This window comes from Ceratotherium simum, chromosome 2 (assembly GCF_057802395.1).
Source record: "Ceratotherium simum simum isolate JZ-2026a chromosome 2, ASM5780239v1, whole genome shotgun sequence".
Lineage (NCBI taxonomy): Eukaryota > Metazoa > Chordata > Mammalia > Perissodactyla > Rhinocerotidae > Ceratotherium > Ceratotherium simum.
Genome location: NC_141901.1, coordinates 15606348 through 15631252, shown reverse-complemented (window position 1 = coordinate 15631252; position 24905 = coordinate 15606348). Strand labels below are relative to the sequence as shown.

Sequence of the window (24905 nt, the reverse complement as noted above, 5' to 3'; positions counted from 1 at the left end):
TTCCCGTTGGTGATTGGAGGGACCCCGGTGGGAGAGCCTTTCTGTTGTCCCCCCACCCAGGTTTAAACCCCGGCAGGCCTGGGATTACCCTTCTTGCTCCCAGAGGCCCAAGGGCTGTCCCTCATCCCCACCCCCACATGGAGTTCTTAGGCCACTGGGCCCCATGTCCCACAAAGAAAATGGTCGTGCAAGTGTATGTGAGGGAAGCACACCCCACCTCTGCCCAGTTCCCAGCACCACAGCTTAATAGCCAGGGCCCACATCAGCTGCAAGGGGGCGAGTGCACTCCACACACATCCCAAAAGGAAAACAAAGCTGGATCCTGGAGTCTTCAGGGATTGGGTCCCTCAATTTTGGCTGATGCCTCCTCCAACCGAGGCCACAGAACCAGGACGAGACAAAAGGAAGGACAGACCACTTGCTCCTGGTTCGGCCTTGCCTCCCTGGGCCGCCCAGGGAAGAGAGTCCCCTTCTCTACCTCATTAAGTTTTCCACAGTAGGAACTCAGATTCGGAGCCCTGGTGAACTGTAGTTCTGAAGGCGAGTTCTAGGCATTTTAGGAAATCAAGTTCCTGACGTCGAAATCAAAGTTGTCTCTGAGTAAGAGAAACAAAGTGACAATCTGAGAGAGTGTGTCAGGCATCCCAGCAAAGGCGGTCAGAGCAGAGCCCACTGTCCTTAGCTGCAGCCCTAACAGACAGGCCACCTAAGGACCACAACTATTAAAGCACTGGGTAACAAGGACTCGAGTCGCACATGCCTTCGGCCCACTCACACACTCCTCTCACTCGCTCAGAGCTACAATCAGCTTAAGGACTGGGAGCCCCTGTGGCAGGGTTTGTGTTTTTGTTTGTGCAGGGGCTGAGAGCCCACTCCCTCCCTGCCTGTGGTGGGGTGGAGGCAGTAAGGGGGGCAGTGAACCCCCAACGCCTTCTACAGACACATTTTAGCAGTAAACTTCCCAAGGCATAGCGCAGACGTGGAAGTGCTTGCCAACAGTTGACAGAAAAAGACACAAAGAATAACTGTAGGAGAGAGTCAAGGAACAACCTAAATAGGTTTGGGTGAACTAGCCTCTTCTAGTCCCTTCTCAAAAACTTCCCAGGGAAGCCTGGGACGCACACTCGCCAGCCTACCCTTTCAGATATGGCCAGGGCAGAAATCCTGCCATGGAGAGCCGGGGCGCAGGAGGGCGCGCTCGTGCGCCCTAGTTCGTAGGTAGGCATCTCCGTGGATAAGCCGATCCTTACTTAAACCTCGAGGATGTAGCTACCGCTCCACTAGAGAAGTCGCGGACAGAAGCATAGCCCCTTGGCAAACGGAGTGAAGGAACCCTTCGTCTCTCCACGGTGCCCAGGGGCGTTCCGCAGAGCCCGCGAGCCTGGACTCGCAGCACTCACTTGGAGCCCGCTACGCGCGCGCGACGCCCCCGGACCTGCTCGGCACAGATTCTCCATCGAAGGCTCTCAGTTCTAGAGTGAGCGACAGAGACAGATTTTCTCCGAGAAAATCTCTGCGCGCGCACACCCATACACACACACAGACCTGAGAATAAACACGCCGGGAGCTCCGGCCGCCTTCCCAATTTCGGACGCGGGAAAGAAAGCCGGTGGGCGAGTAAAGCGCCCCACATCCTAGTCTCTCCCCTTCCGAGTCCAAGCCATCCTGAGAGCCTGCTCTCTGCTGCGTAAAGGCTGTATGTACCCTGAGTTCACAACTTCGTTCCGGCTCTTCTCCCTCCCCTGCATTCCTCGGCTAACTGGAATATGGCGAGTGGACTTCCTCACTGGGAGCAGGCAGTCCCCGGCGGCGCAGGCGGCGGGCGCAGCGGGTAGCAGCAGCTGAGGACGCCACCAGGCGCGCACGCCCTGCGCGCGAGGACAGAGCGTGGCCTGGGCTTCCGCGCCGCCAGCCCCGGGGGCGGGGGACGCGCTCTCCAACTTCCCGCCAGCTGGGGTGAAGTTGCATAGCGGTACTGGGAGCTTTGACTGTAGCCCCGGGGAGGTGGGGGGAGGATGATTTGAGGGGACCACCCCAGCCCTCAGGCCTGGCCTGCAGCTTGTTCCCCTGGTGTCCCCAAACAGCAGTCTCCCCGACGCTCCTAGAAAAGCCATGGGCTGGGGATGCGGGATTCGGTACCCTTGGCTCGTCTCGAGCATGATCCGGGAGGCTTTCACTTTGGGCCCCCAAAGCCAAGAGCCAAGCCCTTCAAATGCACTCTGGCCGGTGCCCCTGCCTGTGACTGTCTCTGCCCCCAGGCCGCTGGCCCCTCGCCCCGCCCGGCCCCTCCGGTCCAGGCTACGCGCAGAGACCGGCCCGCCCCGCACTGGCCAAGGGTGCTGGCTGTCTGTGTATGAAATTAAATCCGCGAGAAAGGGGGGTGTCTTACGTTGCATCGGCACACCAAGCATCTCCGGGAGCCCCTTGACAGCCCCCTCCGCGGGGACAGCTGCGCTCTGCATCATCTAGGAGCAAGAGCCAGCGAGTCGCAGTCTACGGAGATCTCTTGCTCTCTTGCTCAAGCTGGATTCAGAAATTTGAAAATAATAAAAAACCCAACCAGGCCGCCGAAGTCACGGTGGAAGCCGGACCCTCCGCCTCTCCGGGAGGATTCCACAGGCTGGCTGGCCCCCTCCCCCCGCCAGTCCTCAGTCTGTTTCAAATCCCTTTGATCTCGCTCTCCCGGGTTGGTGCACATCCCGGGTTGAGGAGACGCTGTTGCTGCAGCTCTGGCTTTTTTCCCCTCCTCCCTCCCCCGCCCGCCTCTCTCCCCCTCCCCCTCCACCCTTCGCGTGCCGGCCGCCCGGGAGGCCGCGGTCACCCAGGCATTTTGATTCATTCACACTGCAGGAACGGCCGTGACGTCGCTTTCCGCAGGGAGGCCCGCCCTTCAGCCAATGCCCCGACCGGGCAGCCGGCGGCGGACCCCGGCCCGAGACCGGGTCCTGGAGCCGCAAGTGAGGCTGGCCGCGCGGGAGGGCGGGGCCGCATGGAGCCGGGCGGGGCCTCCCGGGCCGTTCCCCTCGCTCCCCGCGGCGCGGGCTCGCGCCCCGGGTATAAATGCTGCGGCTGGCCCGGCCCGGCCGGCCGGTAAGCTGGGACGGCGGCGCCCGGGGCTGGCAGGTTTGAGCGGGTCTTCCGGGGGTTCCGGCCCTAGCCGGCGGCTATCCTCCCCGCCCCTCCACTGGGACGGAAGGGCGGGGCAGACCCTCCGGAGGCCGGGGCCGCACAGCGGCGTCTTCCCCTCGCGCGCTCTCGGTGCCGGGCTTCTCTCCGCCGGACCGAGCGCGCTCTGTAACCAGATGACTCCATCCTTATCCTCCTCCTCTTCTCCTCTGGCCAATTCCTTTCCCGCCAGCGCTTCCCAGCCCTTGCTGTCTCTCCCCCGCGTCTGGCTGAGGCTGGGCCAGGGACAGCCCGTACTCGGTCCGGAACGCGCGAGTCACGCAGCGGGCGGCGGCTGGCCGGGGAAGGCGGCCAGGGGCTCTGCGCGGAGGTGGCGGGGCGCGGGCCCCCGGTGCGCGCCCCCGCACGCCGCGCCCTGCAGCCCTGAGTCCGCTCTTCCTTCCTCCTCCGGCCCGTCGGGGCCCCGCGCCTTTCGGCGGCGGGGCCTCCCGGGCGGTTCTGCCCGCGTCCACTCAGCTCGGTCCTGCCCTCGGTCCCCAGAGACCGCTCTGCCTCGCCCGCTGCAACCGCGGGCGCTTTGAACAATTCCTGTCCTCGTGCGTGCAGGGCGGCAGTGCGCACTCGGACACCCCGAGCTCACCAGCGAGGGGGCATGTGTTGCTTATTGTATTTACAAGACAGACACAAACACTTAAATTCTCAACGCAAGTTCCTGGAGGATACAACTCAGAAGGCCCACCGCTGGGACAGGTCTCCGCGGAGGTTCTCTGATGCTTCGTTAGATACTCCACGCCGCCTGACTGCAGGCACGGGAAACCCATCCCCCCGCCACAGGACCCACCGGTTCTCCGGCTCCCAGTCCGGGAGACACCTGCATTCTGAATTTCGTTCCAGAGACGTAGACAGACGTGTCCTCCCAGCCTAGTGGGGTCCAGCTCGGGTGGGAAGAGGGACTGTGTGCCCTCTCCAGCCTTCCAGCGCTCCCCTGCTTTTTCTCCTGGCGTTGTCCCCAAATTGGGGACACCAGGGTTGGTGAGGGACGAGCATGAGGGTGGAGGAGGATGGCGTGGCCGTCTGCGCTTAAGATTTGTCTTTAATGAAGTCACAGTGACTTCTATATGTCCCGGTACTGGGTTGGCATTATCTCTTCCCCTGTTTACCTGCGACGTGACTCCGGTGCGCAAGAAAAAAAGCAAAGAACCCGGTGACATTGTCCGTGTTTACCTAAATGTTTTCTACAAAAATATAACTAGTAAACAAACACTAGGAAATGCCAGCCTCGTTAGTAATCAAAGACATGCGAAACAAAACATCACAGTACTTACCTCTTTTTGTTTGTTAAATGACCAACCTGGGGGGTGGGGTAGGGAGCGGACCGTAGAATTCAGTGCTGGTGAAGGTGCTTCGAAACTGGTACTCTCACGAGTATTGCTGGTATGCTTACTAACTCTTAGATCCGTTTGGAAAGCAATTTGGCAATGTGTATTAAACCCATATATTTTTTATACCGTTTAGCTCATGTAATTCCACATTTGGGTGTCTATTCCATGGAAATAATAAAATTTGGGAAAAAGTTTCATTCATGAAGATTCTTATTACAGCATTACGTTTTGGAGAAAAATAACCTAAATATCCAACAAAAGAAGAGTGGTTTAGTGAAGTATACTAAATTTGCTTGGTCATATGTTGTACAATTATGGAAACTAATTATGAAACCTAGCAACATGGGAATGCTTGTGAAATACGTTTTTAAAAAGGGGGATGCAATATTGTGTGATTATAGGTATGTAAAATGTTAGTCAAAGATAGCAGTGAGAACACCCCTTGTTGGCTAGGATGTGCGGAAATTAGAAAACAATTTCCTGCTGGGGATACAAAGAGGGACAATGTCTTCTGAGGGCATTTTGGCAATATATTTTATAGATTAACAATGTGATGGATTTGACCCAATGCATATAGAAATTTATCCACAGAATAAAGACTATTTTAAAGATATAGTTGCAAGGATGTTGATAACATTTTAAAAAGAGAATAACCTACATATCCAACCATCGGGGATTATTAAATAAATTAGAGTAAATAAAATGGAATGTTATATAGTCATTAGAAAATACAACAGAAGGATATTTAATAATGTAGAAAAGTGAGAATTATCAGGAAGTGGGAAAAAAGAGAATATGAAGCAGCTTGAACTTTAGGACAATTTTTTAAAGAAAAGAAACAGAAAAAATATGCTACAATATAAAAGTGGTTGTCTGTACAGCAAATATTTTTATTTTCTTCTTTTTGCTTTTTTCAGTCTCCTCAATGAGCACATTTGTTTATAAAGCAGAAAAAACTAATAAAAGTTGTTTTAAAAAACCTTGGGAAAAAACTGAAAGGAAATATATCAAAATGCTATTCAAAAGTATATTAGGGAGACGTATTATGGAATTTTTTCTTTTTTCTCTTTTCCAGATTTTCTGTAAAGTGGTTATATTTTTTCAGGAATATTAGTAAAAGATGAAATATTTATGCGCAGTGAAATGTAGAGCATATGTGGTAATTATTTTTATAATTTAGAATTATATTTTTAAAGTGCTCTCTGCAGCTCCTGCTCCTCTGGTATGAACATGCCCAGGTCCTGCCCTCTTCCCGTTGCATGTCACTAGCCTGTCACTGAGTGAGGGGCAGCATTACTGTGGTGGGGGCTCTCTTGTGCCCAGGGCCCTTTTCGGGGGATACCACTTTCACCTCTGCCCAATGGCAGAAGAGCCCTGGGAGGTCCACTCGGCTCTCAGTTCTTGAAGTTGCCGGCAGCAGCTCCCCTGTACCCCTCTGTGTTCCCACGGGTAGACACAATGCAGCTCAGCCAATAAATGCCCAGTCCACATTCCAAGACTTTTCTAGAGGCATTTGCCTCCTGGTGTGAGCTGAATCCCATTCCCAAGGTCTTCCACTAACATCTACATCTGCCAAGCCATTTCACTTCCCTCCTGGGGCCTCAGTTTTCCTGTCTAATGATGAAACCCCAATAAAAAGTTCTCCTTAAACAGATTGTTTAGTGTCCACTGCTGCTGATAGTAATAATATAATAGCATATGGCAGTAATAATAACAAACAACATTTACTGAAAGTTTAAAACTGTGCCAGGCACCAAGGTAAGTGCTTCTACCTTCATAATTCCATCTATTCCTCACAACAATTCAATAAGTGGTATTATACCTACTTGCTGGATGAAAAAACCAAGGCTATCAGGAGCTAAGTTAATCTCTACCCCTGGAGAATGGGGGAGTGGCTGAATCCCACAGGAAGACCCTCAGGTGGATCTGTTTGGACTTACACTTCTGAGCTGACTCAGCAAGGCTTGTCTCACTGAAAGCCATCCAGGGCTGGCAAGTGACCTCCCGGAAGCAATGGTCCTCAGAGTGGACTTCAGATCAGTGCCTTTAACTACGCCTCAGTCGGAGGGGGGGCACCAGTGGTGATGTGGCTTTCCCCAGGTCTAAGTTCTGTCAGGGCAGTTGGTCTATGTTCGGTAAGAGTATCTAGTACTTTCTGGACATTTACACATTATATTTCTGGGAACCAAACCCAACATGTCAGTGGGTCCGATTCTGAGGGAAGAATCTCCAGAAACCCAATTTAGGAAAATGATTATAGCTTGCATTTGTCTAGCACTTTACATTTTAAAAATTTCCTCCACATATTTTATCTCATTTGATCTTCATAATCATGTCTGGGCTTGGGTCTGATTATCGGGAAAAGGGGAGGTTAAGTGGTTTGCCTAAGGTCACACTGCTAATAAGTTGCAGAGCCAACTGGAAATTAAATCCAGCCTTTGACTCCCAATCTGGTACTCTTTCCACTCTGCACAGCAGACTTGTGTGTCTTCTAACCCTTGCATTTAGGAGCTTCACAGAGTGGGTGAGTTCACCCTCCGACGCCAGGAATCCTGAACCCTAGCCCCTTTCTCTACTGAGGACCGAACTCACTGCCCCTGTTCCCTGCCACCCTATCTCCAATCATCTCCTCTTTGTCCTCGTTCCTCTCAAACTCTCTTCTATCATTTGCATTTTGAAACTGTTTCCTTAATTATTCTCTTGCTGTTGGAAACCTGCTCTCCCCCGTCTCTGTGGCATCCTTTGATTTATCTCTGTCTGGATAACAGCTCCCCAATTCTCCTTGGGGAATTCAATTTTCATTCATTTTTCTGCTGGACCAGATTGATAGAGACCCTCTGCCCTGGTCCATATTACTCATCTCAGCAGAGAAAACCAGGGAGACCAACCCTCAGCCCAGCCCCTGGGGAGCCACTGTCTTGTTCAGGGAGCCACAAGGAGTTCTCCAATAAAAGGACAGGGGCCTTTGCTCTTCTCCATCTGTCCACCCAGTCCTTCCAGTCATTTGTCACAGGCCCCTTTCGTGAGCCCACCACTTTGTCATTTGTCTCCTTCTCTTCCCAGAACCTTCCAAGGATCTCTCCCCTCTAGGATGCTGATCAGAAGGCAGTTGTTGCTCATCTTAAACCTGCCCTGTGTCCTTGACACAGGAATTTAAGGGACATGGAAAAGAGATGGTCCTGTACTGGGGCATCTAACTCTCAAGATAAGACCCTGAGCCAGTGAATGGCTGAGAAAGAGAGTAAGAAAAGGTCACTGGAGGGCCGGCCCCGTGGCTTGGCGGTTGAGTGCGCGCGCTCCGCTGCTGGAGGCCAGGGTTCGGGTCCCGGGTGCGCACCAACGCACTGCTTGTCTGGCCATGCTGAGGGCGCGTCCCACATACAGCAACTAGAAGGATGTGCAGCTATGACATACAACTATCTACTGGGGCTTTGGGGGAAAAAAAATAAATAAAATTATAAAAAAAAAAAAAAAGAAAAGGTCACTGGGATCCTTAGAGGAAGAACAAAAATGACAACAGCTAACACTTATATTGCCAGCCTGGCTCTAAGTGCTCCATATGTATTAACTCATTTAACCCTCACAAATCCTTTGAGGCAGGTACTATTATTATCCTCATTTTACATATGAGGAAACTGAGGCACAGAGAGGTCCAGTGATGTGCCCAAGGTTGGACAGGTAGTAAGCCGTGGAGCCAGGATATGGTCACAGATAGTCTGGTTCTATCTTTGCCAGCACCACCAGCATCCTCAAATAACTCTTATTTGAAGGTCCCCGGGCATAGCCAGGTAGTGGGTCCAGGAGGAGTACCTTATCCGGCAAAGCTGAGTCCTCTGAGATTCATCTGTGCGGCCATCACACTCCATGGCCTGTGTGCGTGGGGAACTGGGGAATAAATTAGGGAATTTGGTCTTGTTCTAATCTCAGAGTTTATTTTCTTTATTTCCCATCAAAAATCCAGAGTATCTTAGATCATTTCTTAATTCATCCTTTCATTGAGCGTCTATTGTGTGCCAGCTCCTCAATAGGCGCTGGAAGACAATGACCTGGAGTGCCAAGTGCACACAGTCCACTGCTTACTTTGCTCCAGGACTCCCAGCATTCCTGTGAACTGGTGTCCGCAAATTTCCCCAGGTGCGTCTGCCTTCTTTGTGCTGGGAGGGAGTCAGAGAATGGGTTAGCAAACCTCTGGGTTCTGGGCTCAGAGTACCCACGTTCAACCCAACTTGGTTACATCCTAATTGGGGTAACCTTGGCAGGTTCCTTACTTTGTCTCTCACTGTCTGGACGGGGTGACGATGGTGCTCTCCTCACAGATGGTCACCTGAAGCACCTAGGAAGCTTTCCCTAAAAATGTTGGCTGGCATCGTCATTGTGCCCCCTCTGTGGTATTTTGCCTGTTTTTCTTTTTCTTGTTTTATATTTATGGGAGAAACCAGGGGACAAGAAACTCTCTTGGATGTTTTTAGACTAAGACTAGAACTTGGGAGCCCTTCTTTCCTAAAAATGTTAGTTGGGAAAGAGAGAGCCCTATGATGGTGGGGCCATTCTTTTCTTTTTCCCCTTTTGTGGGGGAGGAGACCTGCTCTTATGACATAGTCGCAAGCTGAGGTCAACGTGCCCCAATTGCTCCTTGGGTGAAATTTTAGCTGTCTCATGAAAAGCTCTGACTCCATCATGGTGACAGGCACCTTTTCCTCTGCTTGGTACAAGCAAAAGGACAGGAAGGTACAGCTGGGTGATGGCTGGGAGAGGGTTTCCCTGAAAAGAGCCTTCTGGTGCAGTGGGTCAGACCATCAGGGCTCAAACCCCAGCCCTGTCCTTCCTGACACCCAGGGCACGTTACTTAATCTTGCCAACTTCAATTTCCTCATCTGTGAAATGGGGATAACCCCCCGACATTGTAGGGTGCTTGTTGGATTAGAGATGATGCATATAAACCCCAGAGCCCAGGGCTCAACTCACAGAAGGCACTCAAATGCCACTGTTGTGATTGTTGATAACCAGTAGCTGTCAAATGGCTCTGCTCCTCCTGCCTGCTTCCCCAAACAGCCTCTCCACGTCACCCTGAGAGATTCAATTCTGTATCTTCTCTTCAGAAGCTACTCTGCCCACACAACCTGAAATTATGCTCTCTGTTTTTCAAGTTGACTTAATATCCAAGTTTGTTTACAGACAGAACTTGGACTCCAGATGTTCCACAGCTAGCACCCTTTCTCCCTTCCCTATTTTCCCCTCTTCAGTCTCCAGGGCTCAGAGGCATCCTGAACACAACCAACATCTTCACAGTGCTTTACAGTTTGTTAAGGGCCTTCACATACCTTTCCTCACCCAAGCCTCAGGGGTAGGTAGGGCGTGTCCCATCACGACCACTTTACAGAGGAGGACACAGCACAGAGCAGTGGAGCTGTCCGCACAGCTATTCTAGGGCTCAGTCCCCACGGCCTCCAACTGGAGGACCCATTTTCTCAGCCTCTAAAGTGGGGGCTATAAATGGAGAGGATGAGGGGTGGAAAGTCCAGCCTGGCTCCATTTGAAAACAGCTGCAGGTGTCAGAGCTAATCCATAAAACAACCCCGTCATCATCTTGGCGGAAGATTTTTACCAGAGGAGCTTAACTCAGCAGTTTCCTCTAGGAACTGACTTACAACCAAAAAATGTGGATGTGTTAGACGCAGGCAGAGGCGACAGGAGAAAGGCCCGGGAGGTTCGTGTGAGGAGAAGCGGTGAGGCAGGGGTCAGACTCCCAGCTCTGGAACCAGATGGACTTCGGTGTTGATGCCTGCTGGAGGGTGACCCACGCTGAGCCTCAGTTACTGATTTGTGTAATGGGGATAGTAATGGGACCTGCCTGGTTGTTTCGTTACAGGAGGGCTACAGCTGTTAGCACTGGGCCTGGCACGTAGAAAGTCCCCTCTAAACGTCAGCTATCTTGAGTGTCTAAGGACAAGGGTCCCGGCACCTTCGACATCTCTCACTGCTCGGCCTTCTCCTCTCTTCACAGCCCTGGCTCACTGTGAAGGGGCTTGCCCGTGGTCACCAATGCTTTCTGCTTGAATACATGGGTCCACAGAGAAGTGACCAGGACACTCTGAATATGTCCACTTTTGATGGTTAAGGAAGAAATACTGAGAGCTTTGGGAGGTCAAAGGAATTCCCTAAGACCTCACCCAAGGAAGCATTCCATAGAAGACATAAATCCTGGACCTGCTCTACCTCTGTTTTATGGCTGTGAGAAGTTAAACTCTCCAAGCCTCTGTTTTCCTGGGTTTACTGGGGATGCTAACACTCAGATGAAGAGGAGAAGGGGTGGTTGGAGGACCGCACGAGATCCAATATGAAAAGCTCCTCAGGCAAATGCTCTGTGAATGTCCATTCTCTTCCCCTGCCTCTGCTCACAGCGCTGCTCAGATTTACTATGTACATAAATCACCTGGGCGTTTTGTTTAAATATAGATTCTGATTCAGCAGGTCTGGGACCTCAGATTCTGCATTTCTAACAAGTTGCCAGGTGATGCTGCTGCTGCTGGCCCGTGGACCATACTGTGCTGGAATGCTCTAGGGCTCCACTGTCCAGTACGGTAGCCGCTAGTCACATGTGGCTCCTGAGGACTGAAACGTGGCTGGCCAGAAAAGAGATGTGCTATAAATATAAGTTACACATTGATTTTCGAAGACTCAATACAAAGAAAGGAATGTAAAATATCTCATTAAGATTTTTAAAACTTTTATTACATGTTGAAATGATAATATTTTGGATATATTGGGTTAAATAAAATCTATTATTAATTTCACTACTTTCTTCTATTAGTATGGCTACCAGAAAATTTAAAATTACCCAAGTGGCTGGCATCATATTTCTATTGGATAGTGCTGTTCTAGGGCGTTTTGACCTGTGTGTGCTGCAGACACACCACACACGTGCACACACATGTGTACAGCTATCCCTTTTCCTCCTAGCACCGAGCAGTGTCTGGCACTGAGTAAGGGGCTAACAAGCATTTTCTGAGTGAATGAGTGGGGAGGATGACCAGAAATGTAGCCCCACAAGAGGTGGGCCCCACACACTGATGAAGAGACCTCAGCTGCACAAGAGAGCCGATGGGGGCCGAGCAGGTGGCTGTGCCTGAAGAATGACCCTCTCCCCGTTGCAGTTGACCCTGACCTGCCACCCATCCATTCTCTGTCATCCTCAGCCCCACCCTCTGCTCTTTTCAAGGCTTTGATGGCAAAGAAAAAGGAATGCTAGTGCTCCCTCCCAAGGGCTTGCCAGATAAAGAGGACAGATCCCGGATTGCCTGAAGTCCAGGGACCACTCTGTGCCCCTCAGGCTGCCTGCCTTCCCTGAAAGCCACCTCCGCTAACCCCGGTTGTCCCACCCCTTTCCTCTGCTCCCCTCCCCCAGAGTTCTCTTTGTAGTCCTCGCTCCGTCCCTGCTGGGAGTGGAGGTTGGGGGGGAAGCCCATGACCACAGGCACGGGTCAGGCATGAACCTGCGCAGACCTCCCCGAGCCCCTGTCACAGCCCGAGGGGGTCTCAGAGAAAGAGATGGAATGCGGGTTCTGGAGACGCTCCCACACTTCCACCTTGAAATTAGCAGGGAGGGAGAAAGAAGGACCGCACAGAGCCCCGATTCCACATCTTCCCATACTCCCAATGACCAGAGTCAGGTTTCAGGGCACCGTAGTCTGAGATCTGGGAGGACTGGAGGGAAAACCAGACCCAGGAGAGGCTCTAGTGAGGCAGGAGGGTCCCAGGGCGCTGGGGACCCAGGCTCTGCCCCAAACCACAGGGTTCTGAGCTGATTTCTGCCCCCTGCACTGGGGCCCGAGTGTGTGTACTTGTGGGCCCATACCCTCCCATCTCAATATCTCCCACCCCTTCCTCCTGGCTCTTTCCCCTCCAGGCCTCTGACACGAAGCAGGACAAAGAGAATTCTCAAAGTGAACTTACCAGAGGTCAGGGGAAGAATCTGCCTTCATGGTGAGGATTGGAGGCTGGGAGCAGCTGATGTCGCTGAGCACAAGCAGCTCTAGAGGAGAGTCAGAGGGTGTCTGGGAGGGGAGCAGCACCCCCCATCTAGGGTGAGAGCTGGGGAAGGGGTGCAGTGGGTGGGGTAGGCTGTTCCAAAGGAGGATCCAGACAGAGCCCAGAGGAGGCCCCTCTCCTCTTTTCTCTGAGAGAAGGTGCTCTGCTCCCCCCTTGGAAGCTGGGGAAATGAGGGTCTGTCTGGGGGAGGGGAGAGGGGCTGGAGACCGCCTCAGAGAAAATTAAATTGCACTTGAGGGCAAATTCTATTAGGGAATAGAGCCTGTCTCTCAACAGCCTGCGTCCATTTAGGAGATTAGCTCAGCCCAGCACCTCCACCCCAGAGCCTGGTGAGCTCTGTACCTTGGCTGGGGGAGCGAGGCCCGAGGCCTCTGGGGGCCCCAGCAGCCCCTGCTCCCCTCTCCTGCCCCCCAGCCCACCCTGGGAGGACCCTTCTCTCACAACTCACAGTCCCCAGGCTCTTTGAAAACTGCCAAGAGGGCATGAGCGCCCCGCTGTTCTTCTAGAACATCGTAGGGGTGGGAGTGTCCTGGAACCCGCACTGAAAAGAAGGACAGGCCACGCCAGAGAAGACAGAGACAGGATTTACCCTGCATGAGTCTGGGGCAGGGACAGAGAGTCAGAGGTCAGCTGGCTGGAAGACCGGAAGGATCTGGATAGGTTGAGAAGGGGAAGAGAGAAGGCAATCCTGTGAGCGAAAGGGCAAGAGTAAAAGAGAGAACAAGAGGCGGGGTTCGAATCAGATGAATTTGGAACCAGGGAGTAGGTACAGAGAAGCACAAGTGACTGACATTTGGTAAATGTCAAATGAAATGATAAATTAATGTAAAGTAATGGTAAATGGTAAAATAAACTCATCTGTAAAATGGGCATAATAATAACATGTACCTTACAGGGCTGTTGTGCTGCTTAAATGCACACACACAGAGTTCAACAAGTGTTGGGGGTTATTATTAGCAATTGGGGTATGCTTGCACGCTTCACGCTGGTTCCAAGCTTTGGCAAAAGGGTCTAGACCCCAGGCCCTGTGAAGCCCACTTACCAGCGCCTGTTTCCTAGTGCCAGTGGCACCTCAGGTCCCTGCTTCACAGGCCAGTCTCAACCGCTGGACCCTCCCCTGGACCCTGCTGGCATCTGCCCCATGAAGAGATGCCGCCTCCTCTCCTCAGTTGACCAGGAACGAGTGTGCTTGATTCCCCTCGGTTTCTGGCTATAAAATTATTTCTTTTGCTTCACAGAACTTTGTTAAGCACCTGAAATGTATCCTGAGAAGAGCAGTGCAGTTTCCAGAACAAGGAAACGTCAGCACGTGCAGCATGAAGTGAGTTCTAAGAACACGCGATGGTGTGTAAGGCGTTGCCTCTGACCTGCTGCATGAATTATTCTAGCATATGTGACCCTCCTCTCACAGGCCCTTCCAAGGCTCACCAAGTGCCCTGGGGACACAGAATTTCAGCCCCGAGTGAGCTTAACCTTTCAACCTAGGGTTAAACCATGTATTATTTTGCTGGGGTGGTTGCACTAGCCCAAAAAGCAAAGGATTTGTGTTCTGTGGGGGAAGGCAGAAGAGGGAGTGTTCAGAAAGGGAAGACCCTGGGCCAGCCCCGTGGCTTAGCGGTTAAGTGCGCGCGCTCCGCTACTGGCGGCCCAGGCTCGGATCCCGGGCGCGCACCGACCACCGCTTCTCCGGCCATGCTGAGGCCGCGTCCCACATACAGCAACTAGAAGGATGTGCAACTATGACATGCAACTATCTACTGGGGGGCTTTGGGGAAGAAAAAAAAGGAGGAGGATTGGCAATGGATGTTAGCTCAGGGCCGGTCTTCCTCAGCAAAAAGAGGAGGATTAGCACGGATGTTAGCTCAGGGCTGATCTCCCTCACAAAAAAAAAAAAAAAAAAGAAAAGAAAAAGAAAGGGAAGACCCTGAGGGAGAGGGAAAGAGCAAGTGTGGTGTGCTGGGCATAGGGGTGTTCCCAGTCTCCAGGCTGCGTGCAGGTTAGCCGTGTTTTTCATTGTGGCATGAGGGGAGAAGCCCAGGACTGTTCTGCCCATGCCCTCCAGCCAGGCTCTCTCTCAGAGGGGCTGCTCCTGCAGAGACGGGCTCCAGTGAGCCCCTACCCAACCCCTGCCCCCTGCCCAGTTTTCCGGACTTGGGGTCAGCATCTGCAGGTACTTGGCGAGTCCTGGGAGCTGGCTTGGAGCTGGCCAGGGTTGCAGGTAGCCTGGCGCCCTCCCAGGGGAGGGTGCTCAGGTCTCCCAGGGTCCAGCTTGCTAGCCTCAGACACACCAAATAGCATTGACAAGGCCCCTGCTCCCTGAGAACACCCTCCTCTCTGTTGGCACAGGGGGCAGGGCCCTCTTGGGGTTCCAGCGTCTTCATGACAAGAACATTCCTGATAACACACATTCCTGCCCTTGACTGGACTTGGGTACCCCCACCTTGTCCCAGCCATCCACTCATGGGGACCCTCTCAGCATCTTTGAGAAGGAATTTAAGGCCTGTTGATTCTCATTAGCTTCACTCTCTAAAGGCAATCTTATTTACAGGAGGCCTCAGTGCCAGAGACCGTGGGCAAGTTACTTAACCACAGGCAAACGGAGAGTGTAACACCTGCCTCTCAGGATTACACGTGAAGGAATTGCACTCAGTGCCTGGCCCTTAAGAGACGCTCCATAGATGGTAATAAATGTTATGAAGTCCTCGGCCCCTTTCTTTACACCTTTCTGCTGACAGTAAAGAAGCTGTCTTGTTCAGCATTATGTTCCCAGTTCCAAGTACAGGGCCCAGCATATTACGGCATCTTAGTAAATATTTGTTGTTATAAGTACAGAATCCACCGCTGCAGCCCGAGAACAGGGAGAAGCCAGAGCACATCCCTCGGGGGCAGCGGCTCAGCTCTCAGCGGCTGCCCTGGAGTGGCCGTCCGTGGCCCTGTCAGGCCTGGTTAGGCTGTGGGACCTGTTATTGGTGTGGTCGCTGGCTGGATACTCGAGGTTACACGGCTGTCAGGGCCCACTTACCTCTCACCCCTAATGGTCCCTGGCTTTTTATGTACTTCCTGCTCTCCCGAGGCACTCTGCGGACTTTATTACTTGTGCCACGTGGTCCCTGTGATGAGAGATAAGGAAAAAAGGGAAAGCCTGGGATAATGACCCAGACGCCACAGCACAGGAGAAGCCACACCAGCCTCCTGCCTGAGCTGCTGTTGCTGGGATGCAGCTGGGGGTTCCTGCCCGCCTGTAAACCCTCAGTGTGCTTCCCCAGGCCTGGGATGCATGCACTTCTTTCCTCCTTTCCAGGCACTCGCCCCTCCTCAATCATCAAGTCTCTGAAACTCCGGCATCGCAGGACCGGATCCTCATACTGGAAGCATCAGAGAGGACTTCTAGCCCAGCCCCGACCCCTGCAGAATTCTGTCTGCACACGCCTGCATGGCGGGCATCTGGCCCCTTCGAGAACACAGCAGGTGTGGGGGGGGGCTCTCTCTTTTCAGAGGCAGCCAGGATTGTTTTCCAGGCAGTTCTGCACAGGACTATCATTTCCCACAAAGTTTTGCCTTTGAATAAATTCAGCTGAAAGTGTGATTTTGCTGGTGTGTGTGTGTGTTTGTGTGTTGCAAATGCTTTATCGTTAGCGCTTAAATTATTGTAAACATTTTCAAAATGACTCTAGCATCTGGAGTTACGTGCTTTTCCACCACTTCTTTAACCTACGATGATGAGAGTAAGAGGTGATCTCCTAAATTCACAAGTAAATCTTTGCTTTCTCAAAGTGGGCCACTGATTCTTAACTGAATTTTAGATTGTTGACTATTGCCTGAAAACACAAATGAGTTGCTCTCAAAGATTTGGTTGCCGTTTACATGATCACACCCTTAAAGAGTATCCACGCCACACCACGTGCTCATACATGGAGTGGACCTTTGGTGTTTATACTATTCAGAAAGGGCCACGTGGGAGTGTGTCACACAGGCGACTCCTAATGAGCCAAGTCTGTACTATTTGTGCCCCTGTGGAGTCCCCTCCCCTTGAATCTGGGCTGGGCCTGTGGCTTAATTTAACCAATAGGCTGAAGTAGAAGGGACGCTGTGCCGGTTCTGGGACTGAGCATTAAGAAGGCCTGGCACTGGAGGGGTTGGAGTTTGGTCCCCTATCCATGTAAGATGTTCAACTGCTCTGCTGGAAAGACCACGTGCCAAATAGCTCATCAAAAAGGGCCTAGCTGAGCCAGCCTGGGACAGAGAGGAGTCAAGTCCCGGCAAAATTAGGAAGTGTTTTACTCACTTTTGGGAGTGGAGGCTATGCATTCATTCACCAGCTGCTCATTGAGCAGGCAGGGTGACAAACAGAGAGATGCAGGGTTGGACAGGTTGCAGCCCCTGCCTTCCCAGAGTTCACAGTCTGATGGGGGAGGCCGAGTGGTCAGCACACACCTTCAGCAATGCAATGAGAGGGACAAGAGAGGAAAAGGATGGTGCTTACTGTGGCCTGCAGAGGGGAGGAAGGCCTGACTGCAGGGGGTGCTTGAGGAGGATCAGGGAAGGCTTCTCAGAGGAGGTGACATTTGAACCCAGGCAGGAGTTTGGTGGGGAAGGATTTCGGATGGGGAGAAGGGCACACACAAAGGCCGCTGGAGTGGGAGAGCCTGAGACCTGGGGGACCCACAAGTCCTGCTGTCTAGTCTGGGGTGGGGGTGCCCATAGAGGTGGCAGGAGAGGCGGATGGAGAGGTGGGCAGGCATCAGAGCACAGCTGGACGATAGGCTGAGGAAAACTTGGACCTCAGGCCTGGAACCATCACACCAGGGGTATCTTACTAAAAATACCTGACACTGTGCCCCCTCCTGCTGAAACCCCCCACCAGCCCCTCCTGCCTACAGGATCAAGTCCGGACTTCCAGGCCGTTCCTTCAGTCCCCTGCTCAGGCCACGTCCCACCCACTCACTCTTAGTGCTTTGCCCCCTCTATCCTTCCCCCACCCCTGCCCCTCATGGTGATTTCCTGGTGCATCCTGCTCTTCTGGCGTGACTCCCCACCTCCCTGTCCTGAAGAGAAGGCGACTGCTCGGGGCTCCATAGCACCTCAGCCATCCTGTGGGGCTCTACCAGACTGGATTACAACAGAACTCTTTACAGGGGGGTCTCCCCTTCTAGACTCCACGCTCCTTGAGGGCAGGCCACCACATATGAATGTTACTGCCCCTCAGGAGAAGCCCACCGAAAGCTTTCCTCTGGAAGGGGGACAAAGTGTCAGGAGCAGCACTTCTACAGGGGGCTGGTCCACAATCTGCAGCAAGTCCCCCCACCCTCAAACACACACACAACATTGATTCATTCTTTTCAGTCACAGAAACAGGACAGTGATAACAGAAAGTGTTGCTCAGGCCACGGGATGGATACAGAAAGGAATTCTCCCAGGGAGAAACAGAATTCGCCCCACTCTCTCCCGCAGGCCCGGAGGTGACAGCTTCCTTTAGGCTGGTAATCCACCGTGAAGGCTGCATTTCACACTCACGCCCTGGAACAGGCCTGCAGGGAATTGCTCCTGGAGAGTGAATATTGGAACTCGTCAGGGTGATTTGTCCATTTGACCACACACACTTCAGGGCTGGTGCTCATGGTCTGACCTGTGGCTGGCCATGAATGAAACTGGTCTCAGACAGATCAAGTGCCGGACCCCCTCACCCTTGCTGAAAGAGGGCACGGACAGCTGACCAGCTGACCAGCCCGCCTGGCTGCTGACCTGGCGCGGTCATTGGCCTGCTGTGCCAGCCGGGTTATTCACCTCAGTGCCCTGCCCCTCCCTGATCAGGATGAGGAGAATCTCCTGCCAGGCCTTGCTTGCGGGGTTGTTGTTGAGTCTACACTGGGAGATGCTGGGGGAGTCTTAGACATTGCAAGTATCTTTCCCAAGTAATCTCTCTGCTTAGTTGCCTGTGGCATCCTCCACTGAACAGAAACTCTTCATTATGATGTAAGAAGTCCACCAACACTTCACCTTATGGTTTGTGCTTTTGGGTCTTACGAAATGCTTTCCCACTGCTATGTCACAATGATATTCTCCCGTATTTTCTCTTATTAGCTCTGTAATTTTTCACCTTTCATGTTTAGCTTTTTAATCCATCTAGAGTCCATCTTTGTCATAAGGCAGAGGTCCAGTTTTCTTTATTCCGTAGAGTGACCCAGTTTCCCCATCACCATCCACTGTCCCATCGATTTATGATGCCACCTTTACCAAGTCTCACATTTCCACATATTCATGGGTCTTCCTTTGAACTCTTCATTATGATCCATTGGTCCATTTATTTGTTCCTATGGTAAAATCACACTTAAAAAAAATTCTCATAGGGCAAGCCCCCTACTTTGCTCTCCTCCCCAAAAAACTGACTTAGCAAACCGTGAACCTTTAATCACCCACATAAGTTTTAGAATAAAGTTGATGAGTTCTACAAAAAAAAATTTGTCTGGACTTTTATTTGGTGTTATGTTGAATTTTAGGTTAATTTGAGGAGAACTTGCATCTCTACACTGTTGATCTGTTCCTCCACAACCATAGACTTTCTCTCTGTTTAGTGGGATCTTTGTTTACGTCCTTTATAAGTTGTTCCTGTTTTATTTTCTCTGTAACATTATCACTATGTGACAGCCTTGTTCATTTGTTTCTTTACCTGATTAGTCTGTCTCTTTCTACCATCTCGCCACAAAACGTGGAGATCCTTTTTTCGTTCACCCCTGTGTCCCCAGTGCCTACATGTTACTGACTCTACTGCTGAAAGAAACTGAGGTTCAGAAAGTCACACAGGTGGTCAGCCATAGGGCATGATTCGTATTGGAAGAGAAGTGAGGAGAAGCATGTGGGGGTCACACAGGGGAGGGCATGGTGCAAACTAAGAGATTTGGCCTTTATCTATTTAAAATAGGAAGCCTATTTTGCCTTCCCTGTGGGAAAAAGGGAGATCCTAAGAGACTGTGAGCGGGGGCCAGGGGACAGGACAGGAGAGTTAGGAGGCTCCCACAGGCAGTGGGGCAGAGGCGAGAGAGGGTGGAATTCAGGAGATGGGGCCGAGACTGCAGCAGAGGGGAAGGAGAAGGGGGAGAATTCATCCACAGGATGGGAACAGGCGGCTTCCAGACTGGGGGAGAGGGAAAAGAAACTCTGCTGGCTATCAAGAGAGGGAGCAGGCTTGGCAAGGAATTTGTGGAGCTGGACTTCAGTCATCTGGAGAGTTGGAGGAGCCAGAGACTGAAGATGGAACGGAACTGGAGCTCAGAAGGGAGACCAGGAAGGAGATAGATTTGCAAGTCAAAGAGACGGGGACACTATGCATTTGTTGGCAGTTCTGAGTATGCTGACATGGAAGGTCTTCAAGACTTAGTATTAAGTGTAAACAACATGATGTGGAACGGTATTTACAGCATGTGCCTTTCCTTGTATTGGCGCAGAACAGGTCTGAAAGGACACCCAAGAAACTGGCAGTACTGTTGGCTTCCAGGGAGGGGAGCTGAGTGGCTGGAGGCAGGACAGGGAGGGAGACATTTTCTCTGTGTCCTTTTGAATTTTTTGAATACTTAAGCGTGTGTTACCTATCGAAAACAATGAGTGAAATTAAATTTTTTTTTAAGTGAACAAAGCATGTAAAAGAACTTTGAAATGAATAAAGGACTTTGAAAACGTAGTGTTTGTCACCTTTGAGGAACGGTACAAGCCCCTCTGTGGAGCGGCGCCCTGTCTCTGCTGCTCCTCAGACGTCATGAGTGGCCAGGCCGCCAGGCCATTTGCAACACCCAGGGCCCTGCACCTCGTGCAGCCGGCTCACACTACTCCCAGGGGCCACCTGGCTGTCCTGTGCTGCTTGGGTCTCTCAAGTCCACCCCCATCCCATTTCCTGGCCCGGTGAGATTAGGAGAGCAGGCTGTTGGTATTAATAATGAGAACATGACTTGAACTCTTATCACATGCTGGGCGCTGTTAGGCACACCGTTAACCCTGTATGACCTTCTCTACAGATGAAGAAACTCAGGCTCAAAGGAGCCCTCGCCAAGGTAACATGGCCAGTAAGGAGCGTAGTAAAGAGCAGCATCGGGATTTCCTTGACTCTAAAACATCTTTTTTCCACAATGGTAGCTGCTTCCTAATAATTTGTTATTCACTCATCCTAACGTTATTAAGCATCTTTGACGTTCAAAGTACTTGCTGTGCGCAGCACTGACATGGGTATCAAAAGGAACAACATACTTTGAGGGATGCAGAGCCTAGAATGTATCCTATTTATTCAAAAGATATCCACCGGGGCCAGCCTGGTGGCGTAGTAGTTAAGTTTACATGCTCTGCTTCGGCAGCCTGGCGTTTGTGGGTTTGGATCCTAGGCGCGGACCTACACACTGCTCATCAAGACATGCTGTGGTAGGCGTCCCATGTACAAAAATAGAGGGAGATTGGCACAGATGTTAGCTTAGGGCCACTCTCCCTCAAGCAAAAAGAGGAAGATTGGCAACAGATGTTAGCTCAGGGCCAATCTTCCTCACCAAAAAAAAAAAAGATATCTACTGACCACCTATGATGTGCCAGGCCACATGCTAAGTCCTGGTGCTGCGAGGATGAGGGAAAGGCTGTCCCTGTCCTCCTGGAGCTCAGAGGAGCCAGGGGAAGGGACAATAGCCAGGTGACCATGCTGCTGTGTGATAAGTGTTCTCCTGGGGACACTTATCAGTGTCCGGCTCAGGCTTGAAGGGCATGGAGGGCTTTCCGGAGGGAACGATGTCTTAGCTGAGTCTAAAATCAGGTCCCAACTCAAACGCCCCTGGGGCAGGCAGCTAGGTAAGGAGTGAGGTGAGCTACCTCCTTTCTTAGATGTAGATATGCTCTGCCTGAATATCAAACACATAGGAATATTCTTCACTTCTACACAGATAATGCTGTCTTCCATTTTTCTTGAGACACGACTCATGTAGTTAGAGACGTGTGCAGGGAAGTATTCCCTCTTCTAAATCAACAGTGCAAGTGTGATGATAAATGGTAACTGCCCCTTGGCCTCCAAATCAGGAATGCAAAAGAGAGAGGTGGGGACTCTGGGCCTGGGGAGGGAGGGCCCAGTGGACTGTTGCCCTGTTGGAACTGGGCTCCGTGCGGGCAGGTCTTCTGATGGTAGGCATGGGGGTCGTTCCACGTTTTGGTCAGTATCTCTGATTACTTCCTTAGGATAGATTTTGAGCAGTGAAATTACTCATCAAAGGGTATAAACATCTTTAAGGGTGATATATATTGCTATGTCATTTTTCAGAAATACTATGCCAACTTACATTATCACCTTTCCAGCATCAAATTGTATTGTTACACAATGTATAAAAAATGATATTGCATTAATCCTTCACTTTCTTGATTATTGAGGAATATTGTTTCATATATTTATTAGTCTTTGTATTTCTTCTCTTATGAATTGATAGTTCATATTCTTGGTCCATTAAAAGTGTCTTTAATTGTACAGGTAATAAATATTTATTTAATAAAAATGAGAAAATACAGATAAGTAAAAAGAAAAACAAACACCTATAATCCCACCACTGACTATTAACCACTATTAACATTTTGGTATATATATCCCAGGTTTTACCCATGCATTCAGTATCCATAAGTATATAGGTATTTTCTTTTTCAAAAATAAGATCATACTATACAGAACTGTTTTTGGAACTTCATATTTTCACTTAACAATAAGGTGTGAAAATATTTTCAGGTTAAAAAATACACGTTCGAATCGTTTCTAGTGGCTGTGCTGTATTCCATTGTAATGACATACCAGGATTTAATCAATCTCCCATTTTGGACTTTACGTCAATCTTATTTTGATATTATAAATATTCATCATATAGCAATTTAGTAAATATCCTCAATTACTTCTTTAGGATAAATTCCAGAAAAAGAATTGTTGGATCAAAGGTTGTATATTTTCTTAAAGCTTTTAAAACATATTACCAGTTACATTCCATCACAAATTACATATTTCCCAAAGGTTGTATCAGTTTATACTACCACTAGCAGTGCAAGAGAGTGTCTGTGGCAGATTATATTCTATTAAGGTGGCCTCAACAATTCTGTTCCATCTCACATAGTTTTCCAGAACTTGGTCACTGCCCCATCAAAAAGTGGAGTCAGGATCCTCCCCTTGCACCTGGGCAGGGCTTTGTACCTGCATCCTGGGCCAGCCTTGATGTCTGCCTCAACCAATGGAGTACAGCAAAAGTAATGCACTGTGACTTCTGAGGCTAGCACACAAAAAGACCATGCACCTCCACCTTGTTTGCTGTGGATGCTTGCTCTCGGGGTCCAGTCACCATGCTGTGAGAAAGTCCAAGCAGCCCACGGAGGGGCCCACGTGGAGGGGAACTGAGGCCCCTTGCCCACAGCCTAGCTGAGCTTCCAGGTGACAGCCAGCATCAACTTGCCAGATGAACTGCACTGGGATACACTGCATGGAGCAGAGACGAGCCGTTCTCTGCTGAACTCTGCTCAAGCTGCAGATTCATGAGCAAAATAAATGACGGTTGTTGTTTCAAACTGCTAAGCTACGGAGTGGTTTGTCACACAGCAATAGATAACTGATATATCTCATTTCCCCTCACTCCAGCTAAATACTGTCTTCTTTTTCTTCCTTTCATTTTTGCCAATAGGATAGGTGAAAATGGCATCTCATTTGGTTTTAATACTTTGGCCATTATTTTCAATAGGGCTTTAGTGCTTTTCTTATTTACAATAGAACTTTAAAATCCTTTAATCTTATTTGTTTTACTGATTACTTTTTTCTTTTTAAAAGAAATGTTTGTTATAAAAATTCAAAAAACATACTTAGGAATTTAAGTCAGAGCCAGGACTAGGGTGAGGCTATGCTGAGGCTACGGAGGCAGGAAGGCAGCACACTGAAGGAGGCGCTTGCTCACTCTCAGGTGCTGACCTGCCCTGGTGGGACCCTGAGGATAAGGGTCTCCTGAAATTTTGCACCCAAGGCACCTCCCTTGACTCACTGTAGTCCCAGCCCTGATTTAAGTCCACTTCAACCTCACTTTCTAGACACAAACACTGGTCATAGTTTGGTGTATATTCTTCCAGACTTTTTCTAGACAAATGTTAAAATATATATAGAACAGTGTTATAAATTACATTATTAATATATATTAGTATATTACAATATATTAGATAATTTACATTTAATACATTTATGTTATATTAAATTACATTACTATATATATATTTAGTAACAAATATAGATAGAAATAAATAGTAATACTTATGTTTACCAGAATGTATCCTTGGACAAATTATGTCAATACTTGCAAACTGATCTCGTTCTTAAGATGGCATATTTCATAATAGTCATATCTTTTTGTCATATTTATGGCATAGATTTTCCCAGTTTTGTAACATGTAGCTTGATTTTATTTTTAACTTATTTTTAAAAATTAGTGTTGTCAACTAGATCAAACTCGCACTTTAGTTATATTTTCCATTGTTTATATGCTTACAAAAACAGTATTCAGCTATATTTTCCTATGCCTTATTTTTCACATCATTGGGTTTTGTTTTGGTGTATGGTGTGAAGGTGGGATCTTAGCTGAATTTTCCCCAAATAGTGAATATTCTCAACATTATTTGCTAAACAATCCCTCCCTCTTCAAGGCAGCACTCTGTGACCCTGGGAAGCATTGAGGTTTGAGAACTTGACGGGGACATTGTAGAGCAGATTCATGTTAGATGAGGTTTTCAGGCCCTCCCAAGCTCGAGCTGCAGTTCTGTGGTGGCGGAGGCTTCTGGGCAGACACATCGTGGTGGTGGAGGAAGGAAGTTTCACAGGCAGCACCGAGGCCCACTTTCCTCTGGAAGAGCCTGGCAGCCCCAGGGAAAGGCCTTTTCTTTCTCAGGATAGCGATGAGCAAATATTGCCAAAGCAGCACCTGGAAACTCGCCAGCCTGCCAGGTAGATCCCCCCCTAGACTCTAAGTAGATGCTCCTTGAGTGTTCCTCAACATTCCCAAGGCCAATGCCCCCACGGACCGCCCCCTTAGCTTTATCCTCTCGTGATGGCAGAGGTCCCCCACCTCTGCCTTGTGACTTCTAGACTCTTTCCTCCTTGTCTGTTACCCACACCTGGCACACACACCCCTGGGGCAGGGGTGAAACCTAGAGCGAAGGGGCCAGGAAGGGTGAGCATAGAGATGGGGCCATCAGCCCTGTGCCCTCCAGTGACCCTCCTGGAGGCCATCACACCCCCACTCACTGAGGGTGCTCTCCTCCAGGGCAGAGACCAAGGCTTTGAAGGGAGACCTCCTCTGCGATGAACAGAGTCCCCGAGGCTCC

General features: G+C 50.3%; 1 protein-coding gene across 1 annotated transcript in view; it reads right to left on the bottom strand.

The window, feature by feature from the left end:
* The window catches only part of LHX4 (LIM homeobox 4), a 44141-nt gene extending 41593 nt beyond the window's left edge, over positions 1-2548 (bottom strand). Inside the window, exon 1 of the mRNA XM_004424974.2 lies at positions 2390-2548. Coding sequence (XP_004425031.1) covers positions 2390-2465 — 76 coding nt within the window. The 5' untranslated portion in view covers positions 2466-2548. The remainder of the gene's footprint in view (positions 1-2389) is intronic.
* Positions 2549-24905: the final 22357 nt, after the last annotated feature.